This window comes from Pholcus phalangioides, unplaced genomic scaffold, assembly GCF_987345545.1.
Source record: "Pholcus phalangioides strain wild (caught in Gottingen) unplaced genomic scaffold, Ppha-v1.0 ptg000022l_1, whole genome shotgun sequence".
Classification (NCBI taxonomy): Eukaryota; Metazoa; Arthropoda; class Arachnida; order Araneae; family Pholcidae; genus Pholcus; species Pholcus phalangioides.
The window spans coordinates 40,177,915-40,196,892 of record NW_028301615.1 but is presented as its reverse complement, the minus strand read 5'-3'; the positions used below and the strand labels follow the sequence as shown (position 1 = coordinate 40,196,892).

Sequence of the window (18,978 nt, the reverse complement as noted above, 5' to 3'; positions counted from 1 at the left end):
GTACGACAGTTTTTTTTTAGATTTTTTTCATGTTTAGGATATTCATTCTTTCCAAAAAAAGATCAGTTTAAGCAATGTCCCGTTTCACACTCGGACAAATATGGTCATTCGCTGAGTACGGAAACAGTGGGAAGTGAGGGGGTGTGGGGTGTTACTGCGCCGCAAACCCTGACTGATATCGAAATACGGCAGTGAAGACAGAAACAAGGGAGAGAGGGAAGCGCTAATGTGTGTTTTGTGTGCCTTGTTGAACTAACTCGCTCGTATTATCAGAGAAGAACTAATTCGTTGTTGACTTAATTTTATGATCCGCGGAGTTGAATCGTTTCAAGTAATATTCGGGTTAAATTCAATGCTTTAACTCTGTTTGTTTTTGTTTGTGCAATAGTCATTATGTTTTGGTCATAATGGTCATTATGTATTGTTTATCATTATATTGTACTTTTGAAACACATGTTAGGGACCTGATATAGGAAAAATTGTAAATATTTATTTTAATGTAGACAATGACTTTCTGTGGAGGTTCCAATCCCCACAACATAATCATGAAAATGACAAATATCTTATGACCTGAAACTACACTCGATGAAATTGACCTGAAACTTATTGATTGAAATAGTATCACTTCTTCATTGATAAAAAAACCCCATTCATTTCATTACTCATTGCATAAATTGTGTTCATATTTGCTATAAATCATATATAACAATGCTCACATGTCCCCCACATACTGCAGTATGGCCGCTAGGATCTTTAGTGGGCCCCCGCTGTAACAGATTTATAGTATAAAAAACAAAATGACAAGAGAATTGTCCCAGACTACTGGGCTAATTCTCACTGCACATCAACTCCAGTCATATATCGCCAGACGGCAATTTCCAACCAGTGGAGTTGGGTGGGAAATGAAGGCGTCATTTATCAGTATTTTCCCCAGGCTCGTTAGGTAAAGATTGTGCTTCTGATGTTTGAACCTGTGGACCTTGACGGTAACTTTCATAGTGGAAGACGAACATCTTACCACTGCTTTACTCAGGGCCTCCAGGCTAGAGCCCTGTCAGCTCCACTCTTTGTGAGGGGCCATGACAGTACAATAATGAGCTATAAAACAGGATCAAGTTACATTTTACAGGTATTTATTTTGCTTTGCGCGAAAGCTATAAAACTGGTTAGTCAGGTTCATCCGATGACTTAGACCAGTGGTTCTCAAACTTTGGTCTTCCGCAACTCCCTAATGGACATGTATCCGCAGCCATAGGCGTAAGCAGAATTTTCTCAGGGGGGGTTCCAGTTTTTTTTTCTTTTGAAGGGTTTTAAGTTTTTCTTGAAAAATAGCACTAATTTCAGCTTGGGGGGGGTTAAAAAATCCACCCCCTTTGCATATGCTAATGTCTGCAGCTCCCCAGAATAAAGGATCGCTTCATGATATAGATATTATTGAATAGGCACACATTAATAATTACAACTCATCCCATGATAATGATTAGCAGCATACATTCTGAGAACCACTGACTTAGACATAAATGTCAAACTTTCACGCATATTGGACCATCATTTGATATTTATACAATGGAATCTTGGGCACTCATGGGACAGAAAATTTTGAGCATTAGTAGGGAGTGTCTGTTAATTGCTAATAAAAAACATTGGAGCTGGCTGATGGAATTAAAAAAAAAAATGTCTGTTCATATCAATTAACTGGGAGTGGCCATTATGGGAGGTTCCAATGTATATCAGCCTTGGAAAATATTTATAAATTGGCAAGGTCTACTTGATAATTTTTGGCATGCCAAGTGGAATGTGGCTTCTCTGTTGTTTTGGTATTAGTTCTGATTTCAATTAATGTTGGCCAGTACCAGGGGTGTCTGAAATACTTTAGACTTGTGGAACACTGAACTTGTGGGTGCTTGTCTTGAGCTTTATGTGAGAAAGTCAAATTTCTGAATTGATTCTGGGGTGCTCGGGTTGGTGTTACAAAATACTATAAATGGCGATATTTTTTACTGTGGTTAGCATTTACTAGATAACTTGTTGAAACTTGCTCTTGAGTAATTTGTGCTTTTTGCTTCCGCTTTTTATACTGTTACAGGTCGTTTAGTAACAAGTATTTGGTCAAATGATGTGCAGTAACTGATTGAGGTTCTCATCTAAGATATATATAAGTCTGGTAAGTAATGCTCACTCCATCCCATTATAAGATATTATTCATTAGGGGCCATTCAAATATTATGTCATCATCGATGGGGGGGGGGGGGGAGGGGGTTTCCGATTTGCTGACTTTTGATGACAAGGGGGGTTTGGATAATGCTTACGTCATCAACCACTCTTTATGAAAATATGAGTTAGGATTCAGAGGGGCAGAGCTGATTTTGCTGGGAAGGGGGTCAGCGTTTTGCTTACTTTTGCTGACAAAGGGGGGGGGGGTCAAAAAGGGCTAAAAATTTGCTTACGTAATACTTGAACTGTCCCTTATTTTTCCACATCACTTACTGAAAAATCTGTAATGGCTAGTTTTCGAGATGATAGCCAACCAGCCATGAAGAAAGCCAGTCAAGCCTTGTGTTAGTGTTTTCTTTTTGTTAGTGTTTTCTTTTTAAAAAAATCGCTGCTGAAATCACAAGTAGCCATTCAAGTATTATATCAGCGTCGAAGGGGTGGGGAAGAGGGTTTTAGATTTGCTGACTTTTTGATGATGGGGGAGTTGAATGATGATTACGCCATCAACCACCCTTTATGAAAGTATAAAATATTCTTAATCACATCTTTAGGAATGCCAAAATGAGTCAACAAGAAAAACTTTCCCTTGTTTGTGGGCCAACCTTGCGCTTGAGAAAAATTGATATAATCCATTGGATAGTTGGGACCAGACACATCCCGTAATAATTCCATCAAATCGCATCAGTGGCTAAGAAAGGAATTATTCCAAATTACTCAAATGACAGTTTTTAAGCAACCGTCTTGTCATTACTTGGTTGACATCTCTGAAATTTAGAGAAACCATAATGAAGAAGAGACGAGCGCTCAACACTCGGTAATTTGCATCAACCAGCAATGGCAATCTATATTATTCCATTAATTAATGCTTAAACCGTTAATTAAACTTAAAACACAAGCTAAGAGTATAATGTGTTTTGTCTAAAATCATGTGAAAAATTATCCTTGGACATACATGGCAAAGTTCACTACAGCAGTGTCAGACGGTGGTAATCAAGTGTAACCTTTCGACTGAGCACAAAAAGCTTAAGTGGTGCAGCACAATGAAATTCTTAAAAGAAATTTGAGTTTTATTAGCCTTTAAATGGCATTGAAATTAATAAATCGATTATAATAACACATAAAGGTATTTTCGTTTGATATTTTAAATTTTTTTGCATCAAAACATCAAAAACATATTTTGATTGTCTTGAGAAGAGGGACACAAGCCCTCTATGCCCCCCCCCCTGCATGTACGCCTCTGTTCCCAATGTGCGGCAAGAGCAGACCTGATGAAATTTTGCTGGGGGGGTTGTCAGAGTTTTGCTGACGGGGGTGCGGGAAGAAGAAGGTCAAAAACGGCCAAATATCTGCTGATGTAATACTTTAATGGTCCCAATCACAAATAGAAACAAGCAGTATGTCAACAAAAAGTGCTCTGAATCATAGCAATTTAATAAAATTTACCAATGGTCATTCCTAAAATTTCCCAATTAATTGACCATTATGAAGGTTTTTAACAACTGGCTGTTGCGAAGATATATTTTGGAAAGAGAGAAAATTCAATTGCCCCTGCTGGGAATCGAACCCACGTCCTTTCACTTTCTGGGTGGACGCCCTAGACCACTAGACTACAGAGACACAGAATCTCTCAATCTTTCCTTGGAGCTCGTGTATACTGAAAGGGACCGTACATGGACGGCCAGACCAGACTCAGGCCAAGCTCACAACTGCTGACGTTGCCACCAGATGGCGACTTATACAATTAGTGGTCTAGGGCGTTCACCCGGAAAGTGAAAGGACGTGAGTTCGATTCCCCGCAGGGACAGTTGAATTTTCTCTCTTTCCTAAATATATCTTCGCAACAGCCAGTTGTTAAAAACCTTCATATGGTAGCGGAGAGTGACGTCATCCTTGAATTGACCATTATCAAAAAATCTAATCAGTCTTGTGCAAAATACTGGTAGTAAGTTACCGATAAACTGTACTTGAATAAACGAATGCTGTCAGAATCTTATATGGGGGAAAGCAGTAATAATACAGTCCCACCCAGTTTGTGTGTGGTTGGGGAACGAAAAGCAAAAGTGAATTTCTCAAGAAACCCAAGCATGTTTGGTGTGGACCTACCTTTATAAACATTTCTAAATCACACATGCGCCTCGTTCATATTCCTATGTGGAATTTCTAATGAATTGGCAAATGTTGGAATGTGGGTTTTGTGAATCCAACTGTAAAATTTGTTTCTGTGTAATGCAAACCTGTAGTGCTGACATCTGCCATCAATTGTTCTAATTATGAGTGTGGTCTAATGATTAAATAGTCTGCTGCTGCTATCAAAACTTATGCTTCCCACCTATAAATTTGTGTCATCTTGAGAATATTTAATGTGTCATGCCCATGTTGTTCTTGGATGTGGTGAACAATAATGTGACATGTCGAAAGCATTTTAATAAATGACTTTTTCGAGAGCTTTTGCTTCTTCCTTGCCCCTTTACTAAATGGTTCCTCCCTCCTCTTTGCCCTTGTTCAAAAATCGCTGTGATTTTTACCCTTGTTTAAATTGCTTCCTGTGCTCTTTGCTGAATTTCTCCTTCTTTTTACACTTAAAAATTAAAAAAAAATTTTTTTAAATACCATTATGTACTACAAAGAAAAAATGGTTGTATAACTCTAAGCAATGTACGTCCTTCAAACAAACTGTATTAATTTCATATTTTCACTTTTAAATTAACTATTATTACTGTCATTTTCCTTAGATTTAGATTTCATTCCTGCATTCATGGACAACTCAGTCATAGCAAAAAGTGGATGGCTGTATAAACAAAGTAAGTTACCCATCATCGTTAAAATTGGCGTACCATGTGGAAACAATATGTATTTTTAATAAATGGATTTTTCACACATTAATCTGTAATGCAAATGTTTGTTATGCAATATTGATTTGTATTGATTTGAAGTTCTGATTAAACCACTGCCATAATAAATGAAATGTGGAGGAATGTGAATCAGAAATGATCGTTAAACTCTTATGTGTGCAATTTTAATGGAAAGAAGTTCCTGGAAATGACTTAAAGAAAGCTTATTTCATTTATTTTGATTAATTCATGTATTATAATTACAGCTTTTCGCTGCATTAGCCGGCATATTGGGAAATATCGAGGGTAACCAGCATGCTGGGAAATTCAAATCACAGATTCTGAAAAATTCTTATATATCTTTATTATAAAAATTCAACGAATTGGCTGACACATACTATGATCCTTATTAAACCTCGTTTTTCCCAGCATGCTGAAAGGGGGGGGGTGGAAAGCAGACCCAAACCCAACATTCAAAAATCTGATGTCCCTCTAGTTTGGCGGCTAATGTGGGGGATACAGTATTATGAATTGTATTCATATATTCCTTTGTGTTTCTGCAGCTGCAATTTTGAAGAAATGGAAACGGAATTGGGTGGAACTGTATAGAGATGGGCACTTGAAGTATTATGAAAATGAATGCAGCCCAAATGCTGAAGATATTATACTCATGCCAGCAGAATGCATATCCGTGAAAGTTGGTCTACAGGCATGTATTTGTCTTTATGTGAAAAAAAAGTATTGAATAGGGAAATTAATGTTTTTTTAAAATTTCATTTTCACTTGGACTCACAAGACTTCTCCATCATTTTCAGATTACTGATGTACAACCTCCTGATGGTTATGGCATTCAGAATATATTGTCTGTTGCTACCTCATCTGGAAAGAACTGGGTCTTCTGTTGTGAATCGTTAGACGATATGAGGTTGGTTTCTCTGTCAAAAAACCCCTTTTATGTTGTATATACAGTGGGACCTCAGAAATGTAAATTGACGGGCATTAAGTTAAACATCCAATATAATCTATGCTAATATTATAGTTATTGAATATATACATTGAACAGACGTATGAGTAATTCTATCATCTTACTTTGCAGCTGTATTATGTTTTCTAGCAACATTTTTTCTAGCAACTCTGCAGAGAGCAGACAGACCTTCAACATGATGCTTACATAACATGAAAATCAAGCATTTACCATATAAATTTCAATATGGAGGGCAGACAGATGTCAGCACCAGCAAGAACATGAAACAAGCACAATTCTGACAACATAAATACCGCTAGGAACCACATGCACACACACACAGAACACACATTCCATGTACTGATTCATTAGAAATTTCACAAAGGAATACATACGAGGTGCAAGTAGTAGCAAATTTTTTTTTATTAGACGCAATGCTATTGCTCTAACCTAGCGGTTTCTCAAAGTAACCAGGAATGTGAGCAAAAAGTATTCCATGAGACAATGTTCACAAGTTCAGGGGAGTTCTTGATTCCATACATGTGTTTTTTATTCAGAGGGGTTTGAGAATGTAAGTTGATGCTCTTGCTATAATTACCCCCCCCCCTTCACTCGTTCCATGGAAAACAGGCATTATATTGAAAAGAAAACATGTAGGATCAGAGGCGTATGCAGAATTTTCTCGAGGATGGTTTCAGATTTTTTCCCCTTCTGAAGGGGGTTCACATTTTTTCCTGCAAAATATTACTACAGTCTTGGCTCAAGGGGGGTTTGGGTTTTAAATGTATATCAATGTATAGGATAGTCGTTATATAAAAACATTTGGGACTTATCTCGCTGGTCGTTGTAATGAAATAGTCGACAAACATGGGCTCATTGTAATGAGCGTCGACTATAAGTTCACCAGAGGTGTGAGAATTTGAATAAAAGTTTGCTGGGTGTGTATTCAGCAACAAAGCTGAAGAACCACTACTTAAAAGCATCTTTATTGCTTATTTGAGGTCTTGATGTCTTCATTATCATTTGACATCATTCTCCTGGTAATGGAATGTTGAACTCCTGCGATAATAATTCTCGCATCACTGATGAAAAAATATTTAAAAATTATCGCTTAGGAATACACTTCTATTAACAGAGTTATGGATAAATGAGGGTCAGGCAATTGAGGTTCTACTGTGTATTGCATTTTATTTTGAGTTATTTTTCCAAGTACAATATTTTTTCTATGTAGAAGTTTTTGGGATAACTGTTGCACAAAGTATTGGTAATATTGTTATTTCCTGTGTATAATCTTTATTAAAAAAATCTAAATTTCTTTGTGTGAATTATAGGTCACTGCATATTTACATAAGAAGTTATGGTATTATTTTATGTGTATAACAGATATAAATTTTTCTCTCATTTTTTTCTTAGAGCATGGCAATTAGCTCTTGAACAAGCTAGGCTGATAGGGGTAAGCATATTCATATAGTAGCCCATAGGTTTCCAACCGTTTGAGGATGTTGTTTTATTATTATTATTTGAGAAATTTCATTAATCATGTACGTGTAAACTTGTATAAGATTTTATAAATGTTATGTTAATAGATGAATCCGCAAGTTGCTGGCCAGATCCCAAGTTTTCTTCCGTATAATCCAGCTTATCTACCCGCATATCCTGGTGAGAATTAATTTTCAACTATTAATTTCTCTTCTCATTCGTATGAAATAGAACTTTTTCATGTGGATAAACATGAATTTTCTTTATGTATAGCTTTGAATGTTTTTTTCTCCTCTTTACCGAAGATTCTAGATTTAATTACAATAGTTGGAATTAATATTATTTAGTGTTTTTCTTTCAGATGGCTTTCATATAATGAACTTGAATGCAAGTAAAAATTTCAGTGCGTTAAGATTGAAGTATATATTCCAATTGAATTAAGTTTGTCAAAATTTACCACATAATATTTCAGTTCATCAACACATTTGCTTATTCTTCGGGTATTTTTTCTGCTTTCATATCACATGTGGCTGATAACTTTTGTTTTCATGATGAGAAAGATTTCATTTACCTATAAATATAAAGGATTTGTAGACTTTGACAGGATTTTTTTAATTTTAAAATTTTAATGATGTTTAAAAAAGATGACTTGTTTCATCTATTCAAGAAAAAATGATGTTAAATTTATTTTTAATTGGCTAAAACAAAATCTTCATTGTATCATTGCTTGAGCAGTTAACCAACTGGCAGTCGGAAGTCCTACACCTATACAGCCATACCTCGGCTAACAAAGATAATTCATTTCGGAATCATATTCATTAGCCAGAACACAATTTTCCATAGATTGCTATAGAAAATAGTTAATTTTTTTCTCATATACAGCCTAAAATTTGAAGTTATATAAAACACTAAGCTGGAAAGTGATTCTGAGGCAGACATAAATTGATCGGTTTCTTAAGACACTAATTCTGACGGTGATTGGGCAAAAATTCAGTTCACAACACTGCTGTGTTTTATGAGTGTGTGCATCCATTTCAACTAAAATATTCATTTGTGTAATCTGTATTTGTTAGCTGAGGTAGAAATATCACAAAAAAATCTTTATAAGCCGAGATGTTTCAGCGGAGGTATTACTGCATATGTGCAGCTTCACACTTTTCTTCCAAATGGGTATGCACATAAATATATGAGTAATGCTTTTTGCTTCTTAGAAGGTCATGTACAGAAATGTTGAATGATACAAAGTGAAACCACATATATAGCTGTTCATATGAGAAGGTAAAAATTGTCAGAATAATTTTAAGTTCATTGCTCTATTGTTCGAGAGATTAAGCATTTTTTTTAAGTACTTAAATGTTGCGAACACATCTAATTTTCAAGTAGATTTTGATCAAATCTATGGAATTATGCCAGTTAGTTAAGTTTGTCATTTTTTGTATTTAAAAATCAACTAAATAGTCAGGTACAGAATGCTAACAAGAGACACTGGTTTGCAATTTCCTAAACTAATTGGAAAGTGATAGCATAGCTCGAATTTGTTTTCAGCAGAGGTTTCTGTTTTCACTTTTGTTGTTTAGTAGACACAAAAAGTACAAAAATGAAAACCATGAGTTCTCTCTGTATATATTGCAGTTTATCGGTAGATAGTAGATTCTGAAAAAAAATGATGCATTTTTTCTTAATGATGTTTTGAAATTTTCTTCCGGAGTATATGCCCACTCTTGATCTTTCAGCAGTGGCATGGAATAATGGATGGACATAATGGTAGAGTAAGTTGCATGATCATGTTGTACATGGCTGAAAATGTTCATTGACTAACTGCAAGAATGATGATGATCTTGATGTGGGTCACTTTGAACACTGGTGAACATACTTTGTCTTAAATCTTTCTGTATGCTGTGGCATGTGTATAGTCTTGCTGCATGAATTTTTTTTTTCTTTTGTTTTTTTTCTCCTTTGCATGAACTTTCTTCAGAACCACAAAATGCACTTTCTTTCCGTGACATCTGGAAACGATTTGTTAATGGTTTTTATTTTGAAATGGTACTCTTTGAGTTTACGACTTACCTTTTAAATTCTTCTGTTGTGTTTTTCAATTATTTACTCTGCCAAATGCTGATGGGTCGGGCACTTCCTGTTATTTCTTCAATCTTGGTCTTGAATAATAAAATTCTCTAAATCACAAAAAATTTAAAAAAATCAAGTTGAACTATTATCAACCAGACAGTCTTCTGATGATGGAACTTATAATACAAGGGCCAGTCAAAAAAGAATGAAGAGAATATTATTATTCATAACCTACATTAGTCAAAAAGAGGTTGTTTTTTTTTCTTAACCTACAACACATCTAGGAGGACTTTCTAGATATTATGTTGAGGACAACTTCGAAAAGAAAAGCCATTTCCCAGAGGAGACAACTGGCTTTTCTTTCTGAAGTATGTCTTGGCATAATATCCTGAAAGTATCTTTCCTAGAAACAATAAAACCCTTCTTAATGGTCACGTTGCAGATGCAGTCACAAATCTGTTATGGCCTAATGATATTTTCTTGGGGAAAACCCCTAGTAATAATAATGTATTTTGAACCCCTGCTTAACGGTCACTTTGAGATACTGTGACGGACACCATTTTCATCATTCCTTCCATTTGGGCTAGAACTCTTGTACAGACATGTTCTTTGTTTGAATATTCCTCATCCTGTAATTCCTCATCTCAGTTTTGGCAATAAAGTTGTGGCTTATATGGCTTCAAGAGTTAATTTTTTGCTCTTGCAGCCCATTCAAATCCACAGCCTATTCAATAACCCAGATGCACAATACTTCCTTGTTCGAGGACTAAGTGTATTTTGGCATGGTGCATGACTCATGAAAACATTCATGGTTCATGCAGCGACAATGAGAAACACCCCTTTGTGGCATAAATCTACATGGCATATTGAAATTTGCATCAATTTGATTCTGTGCCTATACTTTTCAGATGCATAAAATTTGATTTTTTAATTTTTTTTCCTTTGAAGTTTTAGTTTTTATGAAACCATCTCTCATACATTCTAGAACACCTGATTTCTGATCATTAATAAAATTATTAATAAAATTTTTCAGTTATTTTTAATTTCATCAAAGAATATACTGTGTGCCTAAACATTTGTGGTGCACTGTATAAAAATCTGTTCAATAGCAGAAATAATTTTTGTGTAATTAAATCTTGAACCTATATCGTTGATATAGAATTTTTTCTTCATATGATGACTAGATTAAATCATTAATTTGCTATTATGATTAATTTTAAAAAAATTGCCAGTCACGCTCTATGATTAGATCTTAGTTGTACAGAGCTTGACTGATCCTTCTGCAGGGTAGAGATCATAGGTTCCTCTTGACCATTGAGGCACTCGCGATGATATGTAGTCAGAGCATCTTTATTTTGACATGTCCGGCTGTTTGCATCATCTTTCTTGTTATGAAGATTGTGGAGGTTCAATTCCAGATATCTAATCAGTCTTCTCAGTCACTCCGAGTTTATTGGACTGGCTAGTGTTCTCTTCTTCCAAAACATCAGACAATCTTCAGACAGACATCTGAAATGATATTCTGCGGATCTGGCACACTGGACGACGTATAGCGCCACAAGAATTAACGGACAGAAGAATTTTTTTTTTCTTGAGAATTTTTTACATCAAGACAACATTTACATTGTAGAAAAACACATTTTTCTGTAGGTAATCATTTCCCCCCATTGTATGATGTCTTTTTTTCCTCAACCAATGGGGATTATGAGCAGTAGTTTCTTTATAAAAACTTTTGTTTTGTGAGGGGCCATTTCCCCCCAAACATTAACTAGTCTAATGTTAAAATTAAATTTGCATGTTGTATGTGAATTGCATGAATGCATGGCACATGTTCTGATTTCCTCATCCCCCTTTTTATGCCTGCTGATTGTGTACAAGCCGTGAAAAGCAACATTATCATGCATAATACGCCTTTCTGAATAGTCACAATGAGATGATTATCAGTTTTTTTTATTCTCATACTTTTATTTTGAAATATAGCTGAAATGTTTGGTGTTTGCTTCTCGGGGAAGAATTGAATAGGTCACATACACGGCGCCAGGTGCTAATGAACTGTACGCATTTATAAGATTTTTTTTCTATCTCTTCCTAGGTGAGAATGCATTGTATGTATCACCATATTCTTATCCTCCCGCTACATATTATGGTTATCCTGGACCTCAATTCTGTAAGTTGTCATCATATATTCTCAATACACCTTAATAATACCATTTATTGTAAATAGTCCTGGGTTCTTTTTTTTAATTAGAACCGTCACATTCAAATTATTTCAGGGTTTAGGAGAAACTTTCTGAGTATTATGCCAAGGCAAACTTGGGAAAGAAAAGTTTGTTGTTTCATTAAATTTCGTGGTTAATGATAAATTATGAAATAAGTTTCCCATAGTGCTCCTTCGGGGGTGAATTGAGTGATAAACTCACCTTTGGTGATGGGTTGTGGGCATTACACAAACCTTGACACTTCCTTCCTGTGCATTTTTAATCAACTTATAAATCAAGTATTCACTTTTAGATGGCATGAACTTATAATAATACTAACAATAATAGAGAAATAATAATACAGTTGTGAATCTCAATTTAATAAATTGGAAGAAACCTACAAGTTTATTTGATAAATGGAGGAAATCGTTAAATCAAAGTCAAATTGATTAGAAGTATGAACACACTAGAAATGAAAAATTTTAAAAGCTACTTTGGGATTGCTGTTACAACTTATTTCTGACAACCAATTGAAAAAAATATGTAAACTTAAGAATAAAATCAGGATGCAATAAAAAAATTGCTTGATAGAAGTTTGTTTGGTACGTCCAACATTTTTATCAAATTCTGTTGTTGAAATTGTCATTTTTTTTTTCTCCAACCAAAAAACACCTTCTGTTCAGGTGACCTGCCATTCTTTGCTTGTCAAGACAAAGCACAAAGTTGAAGTATATAACTTTATTTCTTTACTATTATCAAAGCATGTGGACAGCGCATTGTTTTATGGCAGTGGTTCTCAACATTTTAAAACTTGTGCTTTTCAGTATATAATTTGTATGCAGAGCCCCTAGACCAATTTTTTTTACTTATTCATCAAATTGCCGATTGTATTTTTTTCCCCTTGAGTGACCGCGGAGCCCCTGGGAAGTGCATGCAGAGCACCGGTTGAGAACTGCTGTTCTATAATATTGGTGTACACCAATTGGCTACTGAAACCTGCCCATGCACACTCTAAATGGCTTTATTGTCTCCTTTACTCAAAAAAGAACAGATTCCTGCTCTCCCTTTTTGTTTGTTTGCTTGTTTGTCTCTAAGGAGCTAAAGATCAAATCCTGAGAAATAAAATCTTGGGCTTTGGGGTTACAAAAAATAAGAAAAAAAAATAGTGTTAAAAAAAAAAATTATTATATTAAAGAGTTTTATTCTCTAAATTGAAGTTTAACTTTTATTTTCATCAGAATTTCAGAAAAAAATTGCTGAATTGAGGAATTTGTTGAATCGGAGTTTGTTATATCGGGTTCCAATTGTAATTATGAATGATAATTTAGTCAATGTATGTCATAACGATAGTATCACTAACAATATATATAACGAACGATCCCCATAATTCCTTTGAAAATTGATATTATGTCAAAAAGGATACCAAAAATGTACATAACAGGATAATTGTTACACAAAAACACATGGGACATCTTACGGGTCATTGTAATACAGAACAGCCACTTTAATACATGATTGTTATAACAAGCACACAGTTGTTCATTGAAGATAAATAACTTCGCAAAGTTCCCTCTAAGCTATGCACATTCAAGGAAATTTTTTTTGCACACATGCAAAATTTTTCTTGTAGTGAGGAGTCACTGGACTGGAGTATGCTGTAAGGTTTTGGAGACCATACCTACAGAGGGACATAGACTTGGTTGAAGGGGTGCAGAGAAGAGCTACGCTTGTCCTTATTGGCACACGAGGCTTGAGTTATGAAGAGAGATTTCATTTTTTGAATATGTTTACATTGGATGAGCGCAGGTGTAGAGGAGATATGATCGAAGTGTTCAAAATTTTCAATGGGATGGATAGGATGGACCATGAAATTTTAGTACACCGCCAATCAACTGCTTTTACAAGGGGACACCAGTATCGATTGGTGAGGGATAATGCAAGGCTATGGTGTCGCAGGGAATTTTTCTCTAATAGGGTTGTTAATAAATGGAATAGCTTACCACCGAAGGTAGTAAATTGTAACACAATTGACACGTTTAAAAAGAAATATGATAAACATGTTGGGGTAAATCGAGAAGCTATCCATTCTTAGAATAAGACAACTATAAGTATTCTTTATGGGCATTGTATACTATTTTATCATGTGTATATATTGTTTATAATTTTTGTTAATTGCATTTTTAATTGGGTTGCTGTATTTTTGAAATATATGACATCCATATTTTTATGGGTATCTTTTTCTCAGTCACCTCGTTGGGCATTTTGCCTGTTGTGGCGTTGTATTTATATTTGTACTATGCAGAGAAAATCCTATGTAATGATAATCACCTATATAACAATATTATTCTCAGTCTTGATGTACTTTGCATAGTGCTAAAATGATAAATTCCTTATAATATGTTTCTCTCGTCCTTTGAGTGTTGATATACTTGTATAGGAGTTTTCACCGTATGTTGTATTGTGACAATTCACAATATTGTACAGGTGTAAAAAAAAGAGAGGAAAAGTTGTTTGAGAACAACTTTTTTTGCTCTTAAAATGCACTTTTAAGGCATTAATAATAAAAGTTATATTTTGTCTTCATAGTGGCAGCATCCACTCAACCAGGAGTTGTATATCACCCAGAACGTTATTACAGACCAGACGGCAGTGATCTCTCACTTGGAATGATGAATAATGCAACTGCAGCAGCTGCTGCTGCTCCATTGATGTGGGGTCCCCTTTTATGGTGGTAGTACGAATTGTTGCGTTAATGCAGCTGCTGAGGAATAATACTGCATTAAGCATAATATTGTGAGATTCCTATGTTGCATGCTCAGAATGTTTTTTCCTCATTGTTTTCTGTATTCATGCATTTAAAAATAAGTACAAAACAACTCATATTGATATATGTATATCATACTCAATACGTTTTGCTAATGAATGCGTTGGTGGCAAAAATGCATCATTGAATGCAAAGGGGAGATGGTTTCAAATGTTTTCAATGTCTTTACGCTTGATTTAGTTGATATAGAAGAAATTTAAGGGGAGAAAAAAGTTTTATGAGACACAGAACTGGCGTCTATGTCCTGTTAAAGTGTAACTTTCTGAGTATTATTGATTAAAATCGCTAAGTCAGTGTCGCATACTTCATCTTGCGGAGATCTTCAGTCTTGTACAAATCCATGCAATGTTGCAATTGAATGGCGCTGATGCATGCATTTATTTGTTTGTAGATATATATACACTGGACAATTCATGGTTTGAGCGGCATGTATCCAGTCGTAGTCTGATTTACTGTTGTAATCATTTTAATATTCTGATGGGCATTGTATATAGCAGTTGATGCAAAGAGAAATTCTATGCAAAACGATAAATTATATATATTGATATGAACTATAAATTAGATTTGAATGTAAACTGATATATAAATATGAATTGTAAGTGTGTATATTGTACATGTGTGTAATAATAATGATCTGTATAATCAATTTAAATTCGATCATGTTCTTAGGAAATTACTGTGATTCATATTTAGATAAGATTAGCTTTTAAATCGGACAGTGAGATCACGTTTTTTTTTTCACCAGTTGATCATTGTTGAATCTATAATAACCATCTGTTTTTAATAATTGTTCTTCGAAATCTATTCTCTCTTAAAATTATTGTTTTAAAGGCAATTGAGAAAGAATAACTGATCCGTTAAATTTATTTTAGGGGCCGTTCAAGTATTACGTAAGCAAATTTTTAGCCATTTTTGACCCCCTCCCCTCCTTTCAGCAAAACTGACCTTCCCCCCCCCCCCCTTGTCAGCAAAATTTCGTCATCAGCTCTGCCCCTCTGAATCCTAACGTATATTAGTGGGATCAGACACGTAAACGGGAGGGGGGGGGGCCTTGGGCCCCCTCCCCCACGATCAAAAATTGATTTTCTTAATGCAAAAAAATATTTCTTTTTTATTGAAATTTCGGAAGAAAATATAAATACAACGCCACAACAGACAAAATGCCCAACGAGGTGGCTGATAAAAAGATGCCCATAAACCTTTATATGTTATTATAATCAATTTCTGTTAATTTCAATGTTATTTGAAGGCTGTGAACTCAAAATTTATCTTCAATAAATTCATTGCGACCCACCCTCTAAGCCATATAAATCGCATAAAGGCCCATGGATCAAATATGGCTCTGGGAGTTATCTGATGTGGCCTGCCCTCCTCAAACCTAATTTTGTAAAAATGAACCAAGTGACACATTTACAGATCACTTAAGTGTCCCGTGGCACATTTTCGGATCACTTAAATGACCCGGGACACAGTTCCAGAACACTTAAACCACCTGTGACACATTTAGAGATCCCTTGAGTGACATGTGACGTAGCTTTAGAACACTTAAGTGGCCCCCAGTGGGGTTCTACATCACTCAAGTTACACGCAGCACATTCTCAGATTATTTAAGTGATCCGCGGCATATAATTACGGATCACTTGAGTGATGTGTGGCACAGTTCCAGAGCACTTAAGCGGCCTGAACACATTTCCAGATCACTTGGATCTGCGAAAAATTTAGAGATCACTAAAGTGGCTCTGTAGGGGACTTATCAATAGGCGGAATGTTACTTCGAGTACCCACAAACTATCGAAAGGTTTTTCTCATTTTTGGTTCACCGAGTAAGATTCCATTAAGAATATTTCATATTTTCATAAAGGGTGGTTGATGACGTAAGCATTATCCAAACCCCCCCTCCCCCTTGTCATCAAAAGTCAGCGAATCGGAAACCCCCTTTCTCCCCCCCCCCTCGATGATGACGTAATACTTGAACGGTACCGTAAGGAATTTTTAATGAATTTTTTTATTATAATTTTTTATTTAGGAATTTTTTTTTAAAACTTTATCAAGGAACCCCTGCTAGTGAACTCTTGGAATCAAATTCATTTACATATTGATGTCAAACTGTATATTAGAAATTTTTTTTATGGCAACAGATATCACTCATTTTAATTTCTATCTTGAGCTGAACCTTTTTTAGCTATATGAAGCTTTATTCGCTATCGTTGTAATAATTCATGCCATAATCAGGTGTCAAGTCTTCATGAGTGATCCAAAGTGATTTCATTCTGATCAGTTTGTGAAAAAAAAGCATACCTTTGGAAGAAATTTCTTGAGAAGGTGTGTTATGACTTATTTGTTGCTTCGAAAGACTTTTTTTTTTTTAAATTATGTATGTATGTATGTGGAAAAAAACTTGGAATCTTCTCTCTTGAAACAAATCTTCATTATTTGACTTAATAATTATTTACAACATACATAATGCAAGATTTTAATTGTATGTTGCTTTTTATTCTCATTGGATAAGTATTGTCATGGTTGTGTTGTACACACAATGCTGTTGAGTATGTCATTTTTAACAAGGAGATCAGCTCGCATTCACGCCTCAAAGTTCAGCTGAAGTGTTGGTTTTCTGTGGTTTCAAAATTTGAGGTGCCAGCCGATTTCCCTGTTAAAAAGTCTCGCCGCAGAGAATAACAGGCTTACAACCATATGATTATTTAATTATTATACTTCACCCATAGTTTGAAAAGTTGATGGCAGCACTACACATAACAAGCATTGCACAGAAATAAACTTCCCCATGTTAGATTAACAACACCAACACACACATTCCAACATTCACCAACTTGTTAGAAGTTCCACAGAGGAATATGGACGAGGTGCATGTGTGGTTAAGTAGCATTGGTTAGTCATGCTTCAGTGATACACAGGCAGGAGCACATCAAAATTGTTAAAATAGGCCTAAATCACATTCAGGTTGTAGGTAAATTATACAGTGTAATGGGTCATTACACCTCGAGAAGTACCATCCCAAGGATTTTGGAAACAGAATTGCATTTATCAATCATAAAAGATGCAACTTGCTCACGAATAATCAAAACCAAATGACTTCTAAACAACCCTGGTTTATCACCATTTTGGGCAGTTTGCTACCATTTTACCCTCTTTTAAGGGTTAGTGATTTGTGTACCCAACAGTCTGCATGCATATCAAGTGTTGTGCTACCATTTATATAAGCCAAGCAACTATATGTATAATTCAACTATTAATATGATATGCTATAAATGAGGGTAGGGTTAAAGTGAATCAGTAAAATTACCATAATTAAAGTTACCATGCTTGCTACGATTTTGATACCCCTTCTTCCCTTGCTTATTGTGGCATTTCAACCAACCGTAGTGTGTGTGTACCATGCGCTCCCCCAAGGGTGAACCTAGTCCTGGTGCCCTAGGACAATTCTCATAATTTTTTTTGTTCACGCTAATTCATCATAGAGGGAACCCGTTTAAATTCTGGCGTTTGGGCCCCTGCTCCGAGATGTGTGGGCCATGCTGTGTACTACACACTACCAACCACTGTGATGCTGTTCATCCAAGGAGGGGAAAATGGTGATCAAATGGACGGACACCATATATTTAGGCTCTAATTAGCTTCCCAAGTTTTTGATTCGTACCATAATTATCAGTTATATTTGTCAAATATGCTTCTGCGTAAAGAGAGCTTTTTTGTGTAAAGCTTTGACTGTGATCTAGTCTGCATTTTTTTTTTCATTTAATGCCATATTTTGTTTTCAAATATGTTTTATGACCAAATTTGCAAAATCGTATTAGATGCTGTTAGATATACATGTTCAAGCACAGTGCTATATTGTATTCATAAGAGAAAATTATTTGAAATGTGTTCATGATGAAAATTTTAATTATATATATACATATGTGTGTACATGTGTCTGTCAGAATATTATGTGCTTCGTGTAAAATTTGTTATTTGTCCTCCTGTATGTTAGTTTTAAAGCTAGTCATAATGTGTATAATATAGCTTGATATTATGATTTATTAAAATGAGATATGAGTTTATCACACGATGTCTTTATTGCTTTGGATTATTTTTTTCTCCTTTGAAACATTAAGGTACTCTGCGATAATGATTATATAATTGATGTGGAAGTGAACTGAAGTTCATTCACAAACTACATGTGTAGTTATAGGAGCGTATCTGAAAATAATTTTTTTGATTGCTTTTAGAAGTTTTATTGTAACTCATTTTTTATGTAAATATAATTTAATCTTTTTTTATTGCATTTATGTAAAATCTTTTTGGTTATAATAATATATGGTGGTTATAATAACCAAAAAGGCAGGATGCCAGTGTCTACTCACGTACGTAATTATGAAAAAAGGTCAAAACATTTGTCGA

The 18,978-nt window shown here is 35.0% G+C and overlaps 1 protein-coding gene across 1 annotated transcript; it reads left to right on the top strand.

Moving 5' to 3' along the window:
• Positions 1 to 170: 170 nt before the first annotated feature.
• On the top strand, positions 171 to 18,638 carry LOC149070432 (pleckstrin homology domain-containing family B member 2-like). Its single transcript, XM_089249261.1, has 9 exons — positions 171 to 331; positions 2,087 to 2,164; positions 4,947 to 5,015; positions 5,609 to 5,754; positions 5,861 to 5,970; positions 7,423 to 7,462; positions 7,596 to 7,668; positions 11,648 to 11,722; positions 14,340 to 18,638. Exons 3-9 carry the CDS (start codon positions 4,970 to 4,972, stop codon positions 14,486 to 14,488), a joined length of 639 nt encoding a protein of 212 aa, XP_089105387.1. The 5' UTR covers positions 171 to 331; positions 2,087 to 2,164; positions 4,947 to 4,969; the 3' UTR covers positions 14,489 to 18,638.
• Positions 18,639 to 18,978: the final 340 nt, after the last annotated feature.